The 13,571-nt window shown below is 56.8% G+C and overlaps 1 protein-coding gene across 6 annotated transcripts in view; it reads left to right on the forward strand.

The window, feature by feature from the left end:
* Positions 1-5,125: 5,125 nt before the first annotated feature.
* Positions 5,126-13,571, forward strand: part of SHF (Src homology 2 domain containing F) — a 56,394-nt gene continuing 47,948 nt past the window's right edge. For 2 of the 6 annotated variants that reach the window (XM_090029077.1, XM_090029079.1), the window contains exon 1: positions 5,126-5,649. In XM_090029077.1, coding sequence (XP_089885203.1) covers positions 5,176-5,649 — 474 coding nt within the window. In that variant the 5' untranslated portion in view covers positions 5,126-5,175. Of the gene's footprint in view, positions 5,650-5,976; positions 6,130-13,571 lie in introns of those variants that run through there. The other 4 variants (XR_016439333.1, XR_016439334.1, XM_090029076.1 and 1 more) reach the window with 3 other exon arrangements.

Here is a 13,571-nt window from a genome sequence, read left to right on the forward strand (position 1 = left end):
GAAGGAAAAAGTGTTAATTTGAGTTGAAAAAGATGGAAAGTTTGTTTTTCTCTTCCACTCTATGAATAAAAAGGGGGAGGAGGATGAGATTTATGAGTTCTAAAAATTTGAAAGTGGGGATAAAAATTTTCAAAACAGCCTTTGTAAAAAAAAGTCTGTCTCATTTTAAAGAGAATAAGGCAAGTAGGAACTTGAGCTCATATGACTTTCACATAGGCATTTTAGAAAATTTTCTCCAGGGTGACCTGAAATAATTGCTTTAATTTACTAACCATAGTTCATACTTCTAACACTACTGAGTGCTTAATAAATTAGTTAGTTGTAAAGGTGCATAATGTTTTGAAAAAAAAGTTTCTGTATCCAAAGTGAAATGCTGGTTTTGTGTGTTTAATTAAATTTAAATTGTCATCTTAAGGCAGCTTCATAAAATATGAGCAAAAAGTTAATCATCTAGTGAATAAGAAATATATATTTCACCATTTTATAGCATACTAAAATGTAGGATTTCTAACAATCCAAATATGTTAAGGCTCAACAGATTTGGATTGTTAGAAATCCTACATTTTAGTAAGCTATATATATTTTATATCTGGAGAGAGAGACAGAGAGACAGAGAGTGGAAGAGAGAGAGAGAGAGAAAGAGAGAGAGAGTGTGTATCTAGGCGACTTATATACCAAATCTACTGTAAAAACTATATTTAGTTGTAAATCAACATTTTAATTATGTCAACCAGTGAAAATCCATCTTTCTTAAAAAAAACAAATATATATATACACACACACAATGGGAAAGTTGATTAAAAAACCAAACAGTTATTTAAATTGGGCTTTTGGCTTGCTGATTTAAATCAATCCACCCTGCCTCCAGCTGCCAGCTCTAGTTTCACCCCTGCTTCTCAGCCCTGTGCAAGGTGCTATACAGCCTGGGTGACTATGCCTCTATGAATGCCAGCTATGCCCACCACTACTGCCTGGTGATCCAGAGTGGCCCATGCCACGTATTCCTAGCTAAGATGCTGGTAAGCATGTGTGTGACCAGCAAGAACTATAAAACCCAGCTTGCTGCCCTCTGAAGGATGCAGCTTGTGAAAGAGGCTGTGTGTGACTCCGTGGGCAGGCAGGGGGTGGGTTTGTGGGAGAGTGGGTGGTGAGACACTTAAGCTGGATGGTATGTGTAGGTCTGATCGCATGTGTGAGTAGGGGTGGGTGGCAAAGTAAGTATTGGTTGGTTTGTGTGAGAGGGGGTGTGTGAGAGAGGAGAGCGAGGGAGGGAGGGAAGGAAAGCATGGTTGATGAGGCGGTTGGTGGCTGGATGATTTGTGAAGCTAGATGTGCATGTGTCTGCATGGGTGGATGGTGGGCCATTTGTGGCCAAATAGCTTGTGTGGTGGTGGGGAGCGGGGGGAGGGCAGAGGGTGTATGGGTGCTGGGTGGTTTGTGTGGCTGTGTATGGGCTGGGTGATGAGGCAGTGGGTAGCTGGATGATTTATGAGATCTCCACAGCTTGGAGTACCCAGGTCAAGAAGAGGTTGAGGGTCTGGCAATAAGCGTCACTGTAGGAATCAATACACACACCTCAGCCCAGGCTCTGCCTCCCCCAGCAGTGGGGAATCTCCCTTCTCCTGTTGGTGCAGGTCCTGAGCTGCAGATTAGTTTTCCCCATCCCCATGGGAGATTGGATCTCCAGGCCTGCTCCATCCCTGCGTATACCTCTCACCGCCACAGCCCTGCAGAGACACAGGGTGTTCCAGTGAGTGTTGGTGACTGAGATGTTGCAGCAGCGAGCACTGCTCTTGCAGGGCCAGTTTGCCCAAAGCTTCAGGAACTGCATGATTGGCATGAAAAATGAGCCCTTTGCTGCCATCAGCTTTGATCTGTTGGCAGCAGGAGCATAAGGATAATCCCCTCTCCCCTTACATCTCATGTGAGAGGCTGAGGCACTGTGCTAGTGATGGACAAGGAAGGACCAAGAGTGCTGACTGGGGGAGGAGGCAGCAGCACAGCCCAGTACAATCCAGGTGGCACTGGGAACACGTGTTCCTCACCTTGGGCACCAGCAGTGTAAGCCAGGGCCTGGGACGTGAAGTCTGAGACCAGGAGCAAGACAGCCAAGTTAGCTGTGGGCTAATAAGTGAATAAGCCCTGCTGATGCAGCACCTTATTAACATGCCTGTCCAGCTCTGCTTCTGTCTCTAGGACAGGATTAGGGTTAGCGTTCCCTCTAAGCTGTGCGGCATGCAGTTTGGAGGCAATGCTGGTTAGGGTACAGCTGTAAGTACAGACATACCCAAGGGGGTACTGGGGAGAGGTTGCTTGCATGTGGCCTGGTCTACAGCAGGGGACACTAATGGCTCAGTCTCCAGGGAGAGTCTGGGCTGTCCTGACAGCAAAAGGCAGTCTCATTTCCAGGCAGAGGGCTGGTCCATGCACAGAGCCTCCCCTGGGTCCCAGCACTCACTGGCCTACTGTCCACTGGGGCCTTCCTCCTGGGACCTGCCCACCCATGGGGGCTAGAGATTCCACTGCACTGCCCTGTGCCACGACGGACATGCTGGGCCCACCCACCTCTGCCTGGTCCCCCACTTCACCCACCTGCTGGAGGCACTGCCCAGCAAAGGGGAGCGGGGGGGAGGGATAATCCTGTAGGATCCTGTGCCCACACATCCCCACACCTCTATCTGCTCACAGCCAGATGGGCACAGAGGGCAAGGCATAGGGAATGAGGGAGATGGAGGGGGGCACAGACAGAGGTAAGGAAAGGGGAGTGGAGAAGAAATGGGGGGCGGGCAGGGCAGGGCCAAGGTAATGACAACTCCTTGTTTTCATGAGGTTGCCTTAGCCACGTGCCCAAACACAGGGCATCGAGAGGCTGAACCCAGTGAGAAACACACCTCAGGCCTGCACCCCACCTGCATGCGCCCTCCCCTTCAACCAGCAGTGAAGCGAGCAGCACTGGACAGTGCTCACTGCCAGGCCAGCCCCTGAGAAGGACAAACCCAAACCAGCGGCAATCAGGGCTTGCCCTCCCCAGGCCTGCCCTCGGAGACAGGCAGAACCGAGACCCCCATGTCTCATCTGAAGACTGGGGAAATCAAGAAACGCAGAGAGCCCGGGGGGAGCCCAGAGCAGTGCCATGGGGCAGCTGGGGCACACTAGAAAGAGATGCTTTTCCAGGCAAAGCTCTGAAGGATGAGATCCCACCCACCGCCGGGCCCCAGAGCTAACATGTCCGCAAAGAGGAATGTGGTGTCACCCTGTTGGCCACTGCCTGGGCTAAGGCCTGTGGGGTTGGAGGGACACATGGACCGGGGGCCAGCCCTGGGCAAGTGGCTTGTTGTGTCAAGGACTCTGTGAGAGGCCGTCGCCCCCAGCCACGCTGGCCTAGCTCCCACCAGTCTCATCCAGCTGAAGGGAGCTGGCCACCAGGTGGCAGTGTGACAGCGCCAGGCCGGCGGGGCTCCTCCTGGCAGCGCGGGGAGCAGGGCTGAGCGTCCTCCTGGACCCGTGCAAGTGACCCACGAACAGCCCCCTTCAGCCTTGCCCTTTGCTGGGGTTTCTGGGGAGGACAACCCAAAGGCAGGCTGGCTTCTGATCCCCCCTCACAGACGTCACACTGAGGGTCTGTAACAGCTGCCGTATGCACCCAGACTGGGGACTGTACTTGTCACCCCCTGCCCTGGGATCCCCTCACCCAGCTCTGCCAATGCCCCTCTATGCTGCCCTGCAGCCTCCTGCTCCTCTGCCAGTGCTCCTCAGTCCTAGACCAGACTTTAAAAAGTTCCTTCCCCCACTCTGACCAGTCCTGTGCTGCTGTCTCCTCCCTCCCAACCCACGGCTCCCTGCTCCCCGCGGGCTTCTGCTCTGCCAGTGCCCCTCGCTCAGCCCCTCCGCGGCGCCTGCTTCTGCTGATGCCCCTCTCTCTGGGTCTCTGTTGGGAGGGCACCACATGCCAGGCAGAGGCTGATGGTATTCTTGTCCTGTGCACAGCGGGATGATGCCATCACACAGATTTTTAGCTGTCAGCTGAGAAGCAGTTGAAGGCAGCTCTCCAGAGATGCATGCCCAGGGGGATTTTCCTTCAGATGGTTGCCTCTGCAGAGCCCCACTGCAAGGCGGTGTGCCTTGGCACACAGCCACAGAACCCATTTCCAAGCAGTTATCCATTGTGCGAGTGCACAGCGTAAATGCTCCATGGCTCCACGATGCTGGGAGTGAGAGGTTTCTGCAGCTGAGCCCCCCGGGGTTGCTGTGGTCTCAGATGCAGCAGATGGGACCTTCTATAGGTCCCGGCAAACCCACAACTACAAATAGCTGTGGACTTCCATCTGCAGGTGCCTGGCAGCACTAGTGCAGCCGCCCTGCTCTCTCCTGATATTCGGGTCATTCGTTTTGATGCTGCATCTATCTTCTGAATGAGCTGTGGATATTTGAGCCGAGGAGAGCAGTTGAGAACAACACAGCCTGCACCAGCAGCCAGTGCCCAGCTCGGTCGGGCTGATGCGGTGCTGTTGCCATCGTTAGGTTTCAGGGCCAACACCCAGCCTGGCAAGGAGGCAGCTGCTCCCCTCCGAGAACCTGTCCTGGGCTCTGGGCAGACTCCGGCGGGCACCGCCGCAGCGCTCAGGCTCCATTTTCACCCAGAAAGATTCCCGTGTGATTCAAGAAGTCTCTGTCTTGTCTGGCGCACGTACCCGTGGGCTTGGCGAGCTGGGCTTTGTGCGAAAGAGCAGGAGGGTCTTCTTCTGTCCTGTCTCTCTGAGTCACCAGCCCAGCAGCTCCTGCCCAGGCCGCTGCCAAACACCCCTGGGCTTGGGGGTGAAGTGACCCCTGTGGGGAAAAGGCCAGGCCAGACCGCGTGCCCTCGGGCCCCGGGTGCCCAGGCCGGGGGGCACGGGACATTTCCAGCGCCGGGGCAGCCGGGCTCGGGCGCTCCCGGCCGCGCTGCGCGATGGGCCGTCGCGAGGCCCCGGGTGCCGGCTCGGGGCGGCCCCGCGCCGGGCCGGGCGGGATCGGCCCGGGCAGGGCTCGGGCGCGGGTGCAGCAGGCGCCGCGGCTCCGGCTCCGGCAGGTGGCACTGGCCGCCTCCCCTTGGCCGCCTCCCCCTCTGCCTCCCGCCCCCCGGCCGGCGCCGGGCTGCGGGCTCCGCCGCCGCCGCGGCTCAGTCCGCCCGTCCCGATGCTGCTGAGCGGAGCGGCGGCGGCGGCGGCGGCGGCGGAGGGCGGGGGGTGCTCGGAGCGGGGCCCGGCCGGGGCCGGGGCCGGGGGCGCGCCGCAGTGCGTGGGCAGCATGGCCCGCTGGCTCCGCGAGCACCTGGGCTTCCGCAGCGCCAAGCCCGCGCCGCCCGCGCCGCCCGCGCCCGACTACCGCGCGGGGCCGCCGCAGCCCCTGCCCCCGCCGCCGGGCGGCGCCGCGCCCCCCGCCCCGCCCGCCGCCGCCGCCGCGCCCCCCGACATCCTGGCCGCCTACAAGCTGCAGAAGGAGCGCGACTTCGAGGACCCCTACAGCGGCCCCGCCGCCCCCGCCGCCGGCCCGGACGCGCGCTACGGCTCGCCCAAGCACCGGCTCATCAAGGTGGAGGCGGCCGAGAAGGCGCCCGCCGGCCCCGCCTCGCCGCCCGCCTCCCCCCCGCCGCCCGACCACCCCGACAAGGTGAGAGCTGCAGCGCCGAGCACCGCCGGCGCGGGCACGTGTTGCTGCCGCCCCGGCCCTCCGCCCTCGCCGCCCTGTGCTGGGAGGGCGGGAGAGGTGAGGGGCAGCGGCCGCGGGGGAGAGGCGGGCCCGCGGGCTGGTGGCACCGGCATGCTGCTGTGCTCAGCCCCGCGTGGCCCGATGGGACCCTGCCTCCGCTCGCGCCCGGAGCTGCAGCCCGGAGCCCGCGGCCCCGCGCCCTGGCCGGGGTGGCGGCGACCCCGCGCGCGGCTCGTGCCCGGGCGGCCGCTTCCGCGGGACCCGCTTCCCATTGTTCCGCGGGAGCCGAGCTAGCTCGCCGCCTGCCCGGGCTCTCCGACGTGTCACGCTTCCCATCCATTGTCCTGACAGCAATAACATGCCAGTCAAGTGTCAGCAGCCGCTCGGTGGATGATGCAGAGGCAGCTCGGGCTGTCTCCTCCGCCTCCTGGCAGCAGACAGGTATATTCCCCAGAAGGGCGCTGTGCTCGCTGGATCGTGAGTGCTGGGGGCCCCGCCGGCCCCCTCTCTCTCTCTCTGGCGCCGGCAGGCAGAGCCCAGAGCTCGCATCGCCTGCTCCCCCTTTCTTTCTCCCTGCTTGGGTTGTAATTTATTTCCAGCTGTGTGCTCAGTGCAGTGCGGGATTGGAGGCAGCCGGCCTCAGCTGCTTGTTTACAGCTCTGGTAGACTCAATACGGCCCAGAGTCCCCTCTGACTTGAGCACAGCTAGGGCCTGAATGCATAGAGCAGAAGGTTTCCTTCCAATCCGTGTGAAATAAACATATGAGCCATCCTCTGTGGTGTTGCCCCTGTGAGCCCTACCAGGGAAGCTGGGCAGCGTCATGTTAGTGCCAGGGCTGGTGGGCTGCAGGAGCCCTGAAACCTCGTTCGCAGTGTGCTCGTCTTTCCTGCACTGGAGCTGGCTCCTCAGGGCTTGAAGGGAGGCATGACGCTACCAGGATCTTCGTTCTGCCCCCACCTGCACACTCCTCCTGCAGGACGATGGCATGGGCAGTGCTGACCCCCTGCTTAAGGCTGAGATCCCAGTAGGGGAGCAGAGCTGGGCTGGGAATAGGAAACCAGTGCATCCCTGTGAGGAGCAAGGTTCCTGGAGGGCAGCTGGGGGACTCCCATTTTCAGCGTGGAGAAGCCAGAGCCCTGCTGCATCTACCAGAGCTGAAGGGCACCCAGAGCTAAGCCAGCCTCCTGTCAATCTCAAGCCCAGTCTGGAGCTGCTGATACAGGACTCCGGGAATAAAGGCTGTATATACAATTAGTGCCAATCTAATCAACAGGTTTAGTCCAAGGCAGATGAACCTGATATCCCCCTTCCTTGCAGGTCTGGTTGATGGAGGGAATTGTTGGTACAATAATGTACTTGGATTTCGCGTTGCTTGACATCTGGATAAACAATCTATCTGCAGACGCAATAGGGAGAGTTTTAAATGGGTTGAAAACTGGCTGGCTGTTAGATCTCTGCTGTTGCTTGCTAGTGAAGGAACATCATTTGGCTGGGGGGAGTTTTGGGGGCCCTGCAGGGATCTGTTTCTTGTCCAGTGCTACTCTATCTTTGTGAAAGGTCTGGAAAGAAATGAAATATAACATTGTTGCTGCTAAAGTGACAGCAGAACAGACTGGGGGGGTGGCAGTCCCAAAGAGGATGTTCACTGTCAGTGGTGTGGAGCACCGTGGGAAGCTGTGTGCGGTTTAATCACAGGCATTATAGCATGCAGCCTAATACCAGGTCATGTTCCTAGGAACAAAGACCATCAAGCAGGACTGGTGGCGGTGGGGAGGGCTGCACCCTTGAAAGCAGTGACTGAAAAGGGCCCAGGGGTCACAGGAGATTAGCAGCTCACTGAGCAGATAAGTGTGGGGTGAGAGGAGTGGAAGCATGAATGGTCCAGTGCCCAGTTCAAGACTTCAAAAAGGGATGGTAAAAAGTCAGGACAGGTTCAGCAAAGAGCTGCTGAGCTGATGGGCTGGCAGCCTGGGAAACCACAAGCAGGAGAGAGCAGGAGAGAGGAGGAGGTGCATTTATCTTATCAAAGGGAAGGTTAAGAGATGATTTAATCACAGCCTCTAAGTACCTACATGGGGAGGAGATTCCTGATAGCAAAGGGCTCTCCTATGTGGCAGACAAAGGCAGAATGAGATCCAGCCACTGGAAGGTGAAGGAAAACAATCGTGAGCTGAGAATAAGGTGCAAGTGCTTAACAACAGAGTCCAATTATCCATCAGAATCGCGGCTGGGGGGGGGGGCTCTGCTCATGGAGCCTTTCCTATGAGTTTGCATGTCTTGTCTAAAGGCTGTTCTTTCATAACATAGAATCTCCTGAGCTTTTGGGACTCTCCAATGAGGGTGCTCCAATAAGGGTGGTAATGTGTATGTGTGTGTGTGTGACTGAAGGGTCAAGATGGGCTGAAAAACCTCCCAATCCTGTAGGGCAATATAATACCTCCTACTTGCGTGGCTGCAGAGTTGCTGCTCCAGAATGTGAGCTTTCTTTTCCATTAGTATGATGCTTTTAGCCAGCTGGTTGTGCAGATCATCTTGCTAGCATGGCCTGGGTGATGTAGATTCTGCCACAGCTGCCTGAGTCTGCAGAGAGCTTGACACACCAATGTGAGGAAGTAGCTACCCCATGTATTGACAGATTAAGCTTGTATTCTGAAGGGGACAGGCTATTCCTAGTGTTAGTTGTTTCACTGCTGCCCATTTTAACAGAAATGTTCAGTCCAGCTGCTTCCCTGGTTGTCATATCCCCAGCTGTGCTGCACTTATGGTATTGTTCAGTTTTGTGTTTAAATTAAGCCCTGACACTTTGGACCTGTTCTAGACTGTCAGCCTTGCATGTGAGAGTCTACTTTTGCTGCAAAACATAGTGCCCTCCTGCTCCTGGGCATGGAGCTAAGGAGACATGGGAGTCCCTGGCACTACTGTGGGGTGAGCTGTTTGTCTGCAGTCACCTTTTCTGCAGTCACTGTCTCTCACCCTGTTCTCATTAAAAAGCTGGGGGACTGTGGTGTCGACACCTACACAATCAAATGGGTCACTAACTGGCTGGAGGGCCGCACTCAGAGCGTGGTGGTGGATGGGGCATTTTCGACCTGCAGGGATGTGGGCAGAGGGGTCCCCCAGGGCTCGGTCCTTGGGCCCGCACTGTTCAACATCTTCATCAGTGACTTGGACGAGGGGGTAAAAAGCACCCTGTTCAAATTTGCTGATGACACTAAGATGTGGGGGGATGTGGGCACGCTAGAAGGGAGGAATAGGCTGCAATTGGACCTAGACAGGTTACAGGGCTGGGCGGATGCAAACAGGATGGGTTTCAACACTGATAAGTGCAAGGTGATACACCTGGGGAGGAAGAACCAGCACCATACCTACAGGCTGGGGAACTCCCTTCTCGTCAGTGCAGAGGCAGACAAGGATCTTGCATCACTGTTGATGCCAAACTGAACATGGGCCGGCAGTACGGGGACGCAGGAAGGCCAACTGTACCTTGTCATGCATCCACAGATGCATCTCAAGAAGCGCCAAGGAGGTGATCCTCGCCCTCTGTGCACACTGGTCAGGCCGCAGCTGGAGTACTGCGTCCAGTTCTGGGCACCGCGCTTCAGGAGGGATGTGGACAGCACGGAGAGGGTCCAGAGGAGGCCACTTGCATGATCAGGGGCAGCAGGGCAGGCCCTACGAGGAGAGGCTACGGGACCTGAACCTGTTCAGCCTCCACAAGAGAAGGCTGAGGGGGGATCTAGAGGCCATTTACAAACTAGTCGGGGGGATCAGCAGACATTGGGAGAGTCCCTGTTCCCCCGTGCACCGCCAGGAGTGACCAGGAATAACGGTCACAAGCTGGCAGAGGGTAGATTTAGACTAGATATCAGGAGGTGCTACTTCACGGTCAGGGCGGCTAGGATCTGGAACGAACTTCCAGGAGAAGTGGTGCTGGCTCCTACCCTGGGGGTCTTTAAGAGGAGGCTAGATGAACACCTTGCTCGGGTTGTTTGACCCCAGTACTCTTTCCTGCCAGGGCAGGGGGTCAGACTCGATGATCTGCTCAGGTCCCTTCTGACCCTACCGACCATGAAACTATGAAACCTTAAGTAAAGGAGTAGAAACAATCTGTCTTTACCTACAAGGTTCATTCACAGGAGCGGTAGCCAAGCACAGGTAAAGTGGCAGGCAATAAAGTGTCTTTAAAGGGGACATGCAGAGTCAGATTGTCTGGACAAACATGCATGTCAGCTTCAGGCCTGGGGCAGTGTGGGGTGTACACTGGGGTCATTGGGTTAAGGCATCCTGAAAGATCTGGTTTCAGAGTTGCATCTGCCTTGCAGTGCTTCCTTGTGCATGGACAGCAACTAGGTTGGGGCAGAGGAAGGCAGTTCTTTGGGAAAGCCAGAGCCTGGGCTGTCACCAGTGAGATCTAGTGACTGACTACAGGCACCAGCTCCAAGACATACCTGGTAAAAAGGTAAATGAGCCATATGCCTGGCAGTTTGGTGTCCAGCTGGGAGCTGTCACAGCCGTGTGTGAAAGAGCAAGCACAGCTTTTGTCCCACATGTGACAGGAAGTCAAGTCACTCCCTTCCCATCCACCACCCCACTTGCTGCTAATACAACTGCAGAGTCACAGATTTGGGTCCCTGCCGGTGCAGGACACTGGGAGTCAGAAGGCCTGGAGGGCAGAGCAGCTGCGATCGGCTGGGTGTGGTCTTCTGAGCAAGGCCTGATTTTTTGTGCCTGTCCATGACTCACTGGCCAGCTCTGTGCCAAGTTCCAGGGTCACAGTGAGGGCAGCCTGTTGGCAGTATGATGTCCAGAAGTTGTGCTGTTCAGCTGATGCATCTCAGCCAGCCTTAATACTGCCCCATGGGCGGGAGGGGGGTTTGGCAGGGCGGTCAGAGAGCCCAGCTCCTCCCATCAGCCATCGTGCTCCTCACAGCAGTGCCCTGTCTATTAGTTCCCTTACCCAGAGCCAAGGAGAAGTGGGAGCTGCCTCAGTGCCAGTGCAAGGACCAGCACAAGGACCTACCCAATCCCCACTCTCTGGAGCTTGGCATTACCAGCTGTGACAGCTCCCTCTTGATGGCCCTTTGAGGACCCCTGTGCTGAGTGTTGTATGAGGTGCCCCCTGTGCACCAGTTCAGCTTCCCAGGGGCACCAGAACCTTGACTGGACAGCACAGGTCTATTGCGTAGCCCCTTGCAAGGGCAGTTTGAGCCCGAGGTCACAGCTCTCCAGCTTAGGGCTCTCTGGAGTCCAGGCATGTTTACCAAGTCAGATTGGAAACCAGGCAGCTGGAAGGAGAAAGGGCTTTAGCTTGGCAGTGGGGCCTGCCTGCCTTGTCTCTGGGTTGTCCTCTTGTGTGGGTCCTGCTGGCAAGCTGGCCCAGCCTGTTCCCCCTGCCTCTGGTAGTTCACCCCAGCTGAATCAGGGAGTGGTGGCCTTGTGCAGGTCTGTGCTGAGACAGTGAGGGGAACAGGTCTCAGCCCAGCCAGAGAAGAATTGCTAAGTAGAGGGCAGGCAGAGGGCCGGGCACTCCCGTCCGTTGCTCGATGGTATGGGCAGCTTTTCCAGCCTGGGATGTGGTATCTGAACATAGTCCTGGCTGTGTGACCAGCTTCAAGCCTGCCCTGATCAGACACTGGCTAGGGTTTATATTTAGGGCATCAGGGTGACACTCCTAGAGTCTCCCTGCCTTGGCAGTTTGCTTCCTCAATCCCTCAACCTCTGCCCTTCAGAAGAGGCAGCTGTGCTCAGTTGAGTCTGGGCCCTGAATGCTAGCCTCCCCCTCCCCCCTATCTTGTCCAGGGTGCTGTCTGACTTGGCTTTGGGGCCTTTCTGGGGTACCCCAGGCCACGATTTGCACCTGAGTGTTTGGTGTGGGCCTGTCTAGGCTGCCTAGCCAGTCCTGTGACCTGGCTTTGCTGGACCATACAGGGGCACAGCTTGTGTGGGATGCAGGCCTCAAGCTGCTCCTGGCTTTGTGTAGCATGGCCTGTGTGGGTTACAGGTCTCTCCTGCCCTGCCTGCTCTGTGCTGAGGCAAGGGAGCTGCTTGCCCCACTGAACTCTTCTGTGGTGCCGGAGGCACTGAGCACAGCCCTTTAGCTGAGGGGGAGTTGGAGGTTTCCGGCTTGCAGCTGCTTGTGCCTCTAATGCCAAGGTCTGCTCCTCTGACCTTGGCCTACTCTGGCTCAGGCCTAGTCAGGTCTTTGCCAAACCCCACAAAACATGGCAGGGACTGGGAGTTGAGGAGAGCTGCATCATAAGGCTGATGTTGCTGGGCTTTTTTCACTGCTCCTCTATGTTCCTTGCTGAGGGAAGATGCTGCAAGCACATGGACCTTGTGTTTCCATAGTGTTTGCGCCTCATACTCTATATGAACAGAGAGGGTTTCAGTGGGATCAGGTAGGGGAGCTGTGTCAGAGCAGACATGGGGCTTTCTGCTTTCAGAAGGCTCAGAGGCACTAAATGACTTGCCCCAAGTCATCCCAGGAGTTGTGGCAGAGCAGGAAATCAAGCCCAAGCCTCTTGAGTGCCCAGGCCTCTGTGAAGTCAGAGCAGTACCAGAGGCAGCATGTGGCACTCGGTTGGTGAGGGGCTGTGGGGCTTGCTCAGTGTCTTTGTCTTGGTGTGCATGTAGGTGCTGAACGTGTGCTGAGAGCTCTCTACGTACCCCAGCTGTGCTATGAGAGCATGGGACACCCTGTGTAATGCCATTGGCCACCTCCCCAGTGCCAGGCAGGAGCAGGTATGCCTGGGGCATGAGGGATTTCCTAACAGTGCATGTATCCCTGGCTGAGCTCAACAGAGTAGCATTGAGGGGGAGGCTGAGGGGGTAATGGACAACTGTGCCCTTCACACATGGTGATAGGAGAGGTCTGTGGGGATCTGGAGGCTCCTGAAGAACAGTGAGATGAAAGGAAGCTGGTGAATGTTGCAGGGAGGAAGATGCTTGGGACTGCGGGTCTCTTCCCAATTTCCCTAGGCTGGGAAGCAGTGATTGGGCAGTGCATCGCCCTGGTCCCCATCAGAAGCCATGGACACCTACTTGAGATATTGGGTCCGTCCCTTGCACAGTTCCTGAGCTAAGCAGACTCACTGGGGAGGGGAGACACTCCCCCTGTATAGCTAGGTGCACAGGGCAAGGCACAGCTTCCTGTCGTGGGGCAAACTGCCTGGCAGCTGTGTATAACCCAGAAAGCACAGTGCAGTCTGGCTGCCCTGGGTCACCGAGTGGGCAGGACAGGCACCCCTCATGTAGGCATGGGTTGACATATCTTGCGTATGTATGTGCTCATATGGAGTGGGGTTGGATAATGGCCTACCAGGTGCTGGAGTCCCATGTGACCTAGGGCCCTGCTCCTGCTGCCACCATGTGAAGGGGTGACAGCCCCAAGACCTAGGCCTAGGCACAGTCCTGCTCCCATTGTGCCTCCAAGCAGCAGCTCTAGCACAGGGCCTGGGACCTCTTTTGGAGCTGTTAGGAGGGCACACAGACACCTGTGGCAGCCTGGATGCTCAGCCTGTCTCCTTGGTACTTCCCAGGCTCCTTGCACATATAGGCCGTGCTGGCCACCAGTGAACAGCCACGTGGTTGGGGAGAGGGGCAAGGCTGCCCGGGATCCCACAGGACAAGGGACTTGGCTGAGGGTGCCTAGAGTCAGAGCTGTGCTGTGTGGAAATCAGCTAGCCAGGAAGCTCTTGGGTGTGGGCCTTTCCTGCCCTGAGCTTCCCCTAGTGACTCATCCTGTCTAAGCCTTACAGCCTGCCCAGGCCCAGCCATGTAGACATGCTGGCAAGAGCTCCTGTTCCACCTGCCCCCCGCTTCAGGGAACCACCATGAATCACCTGTTGTGGGGAGCTTCATTTGAGCCAGCAGGGTCATGCAG

Source organism: Crocodylus siamensis, chromosome 15, assembly GCF_052110815.1.
Source record: "Crocodylus siamensis isolate JL-2025a chromosome 15, ASM5211081v1, whole genome shotgun sequence".
In the NCBI taxonomy this organism is placed as follows: domain Eukaryota; kingdom Metazoa; phylum Chordata; order Crocodylia; family Crocodylidae; genus Crocodylus; species Crocodylus siamensis.